Genomic DNA, 2,201 nt, shown 5'->3' on the forward strand with positions numbered 1-2,201 from the left:
AACACATTTTACATTTGCTATTTATATTTAGGAAATCAATTTGGAAAATAGCTAAATTAACATTCAAATAATGATTCTAATTATTGGAATTCAGTGTATGTATATGAGAAACAACATTTTGAAGACAAACTATAAACTTTGTAGAGTTTGGATTTATTCAATTAAAGCGACATCCTGTGATAGAGCATTTTATGATTGTACTTCTGTTTGCATATAATTATCTGTTAAATCCATGTAAAGTGGTTAAACACATTGTTAAAGTCAGTTTCAGAGAAGGAATGCACTACAGGGAGCTAGCTGAACACTTCTGGTAAGCCAATAAAAAGAGGTATATGTGTATAGCCACCAATCACCAGCTAGCTCCCAGTAGTGAACTGCTGCTCCTGAGCTTACCTAGGTATGCTTTTCAACCAAGTATACAAAGAGAATGAAGTAAATTTGAGAGTAGAAATACATGTAATAATTCTTAAATGACATGCTGTATCTGACCCAGTGGTTTTATAAAAATTGGAATTTCCTTCAAACAAATACAGTATACTCTCTAAAAGTTTTAAAAGCTCTTAATTTTGTATTATTTTCATCTTAACAAGTTTACTAGATGGATGGTGGTGAAAGCACTGAAACGTTATTACTGTGGAAGGGTTTAGCTGTGATAATAAAATTGCTGTGATTTGTAACTTTATGTTTCATTCTATCTTTTGTTCTTCAGGTTACAGGTCTTCATGGCACATTTACAGGGGGTCAACCAATCCTCTGTGTCTGGCTTCCTAATTGTTGGTCTCTCTGAAGCTCCAGAACCTCAGACCATACTCTTCCTCATCTTTCTGGGTATCTACCTTATCACTGTTATCGGTAACCTTGTTATCCTGGCTGTGATTTCCTTTGACCAGAGGCTTCACACGCCAATGTACTTTTTCTTGGCCAACCTTGCCATCATTGATGTCATCTTTTCAACGGTGACCGTCCCAAAGCTTTTGTCCATCCTGATCACCGCCAAGCGGTTCATCTCCTACTCAAACTGTGTTACCCAGCTATTGTTCTTCCAGTTTTTTGTGGTGGCTGAGTGTTACATTCTAGCAGTAATGGCCTATGACAGATATGTAGCCATCTGCTTCCCGCTCAACTACACTCTAATCATGAGTCGAGTGGTTAGATTAAAGCTTGTGATTTCTTGTTGGGTTTGTGGCTTGATCAATTCAACAGTCCAGGCTCTCTCAATATCCAAGCTTGTCTTCTGTGGTCCCAATGTGGTTGAACATTTTTTCTGTGATGTCACTCCATTGTTTAAGCTTTCTTGCTCTGATCCTAAAGTTGGTGAGACAATTTATATGGTAGTGGTGGTAGTTGCCGGTTTCGGCCCTCTGTTTTTTATTCTTGTGACTTATGGCCGCATCATTTATGCTGTCACCAGAATTAACTCCAGAAGTGGACTAACAAAGACATTCTCTACCTGTGCTTCTCATTTCACTGTGGTTGCTTTGTATTATGGGTGTGGGACCTTTAGCTACATTTGGCCATCTTCTACAGCTGCAATGGACAAAGATGTAAAGGTGGTGGCTGTGTTATACACAATCATGACTCCTATGTTAAACCCCATTATTTATAGTCTGCGCAATAAGAAGGTAAAAGAAGTAATCTGGAAAACGTTGATAAAAGGGTTAAAGACATAAAACCATTCACACCCAGGTGTTCTGTGTGTAACATGGACTTTTTATGTTTTTTTACTCTCTAAAGCTAAATTTTCAAACTAAAAGTTCCTGTTGAACTTTAATGATAACTAATAATCACACACACATTTCTGTTCCTGTATCTCTTGCATTGGCAACCATCCTATTGGTAATCAAGAATTGCAATTCTATACACATTTAATATGTGTATGTATGTATGTATGTGTATATACTGTGTGTGTGTATGTATGTGTATATAGTGTGTGTGTATGCATGTGTATATAGTGTGTGTGTATGTATGTGTATATAGTGTGTGTGTGTGTGTATGTATGTGTATATACTGTGTGTGTGTGTGTATGTGTATATACTGTGTGTGTGTGTGTGTGTATATACTGTGTGTGTGTGTGTGTGTATATACTGTGTGTGTGTGTGTATATACTGTGTGTGTGTATGTGTATATACTGTGTGTGTGTGTATGTGTATATACTGTGTGTGTGTGTGTATGTGTATATATGTATGTGTGTATATACTGTG

General features: G+C 36.9%; 1 protein-coding gene across 1 annotated transcript; it reads left to right on the plus strand.

Annotated features, from left to right (window-relative positions):
- Positions 1-722: 722 nt before the first annotated feature.
- LOC128642685 (olfactory receptor 5A2-like) lies at positions 723-1,670 on the plus strand. The gene has a single exon (XM_053695464.1). The coding sequence runs from the start codon at positions 723-725 to the stop codon at positions 1,668-1,670; it is 948 nt and encodes a 315-aa protein (XP_053551439.1).
- Positions 1,671-2,201: the final 531 nt, after the last annotated feature.

Source organism: Bombina bombina, chromosome 12 (genome assembly GCF_027579735.1).
Source record: "Bombina bombina isolate aBomBom1 chromosome 12, aBomBom1.pri, whole genome shotgun sequence".
In the NCBI taxonomy this organism is placed as follows: Eukaryota; Metazoa; Chordata; class Amphibia; order Anura; family Bombinatoridae; genus Bombina; species Bombina bombina.

Excerpts from the sequence above, each read along its gene's own strand:
- LOC128642685 (XM_053695464.1), top strand. The coding sequence starts at position 723 with ATGGCACATTTACAGGGGGTCAACCAATCCTCTGTGTCTGGCTTCCTA.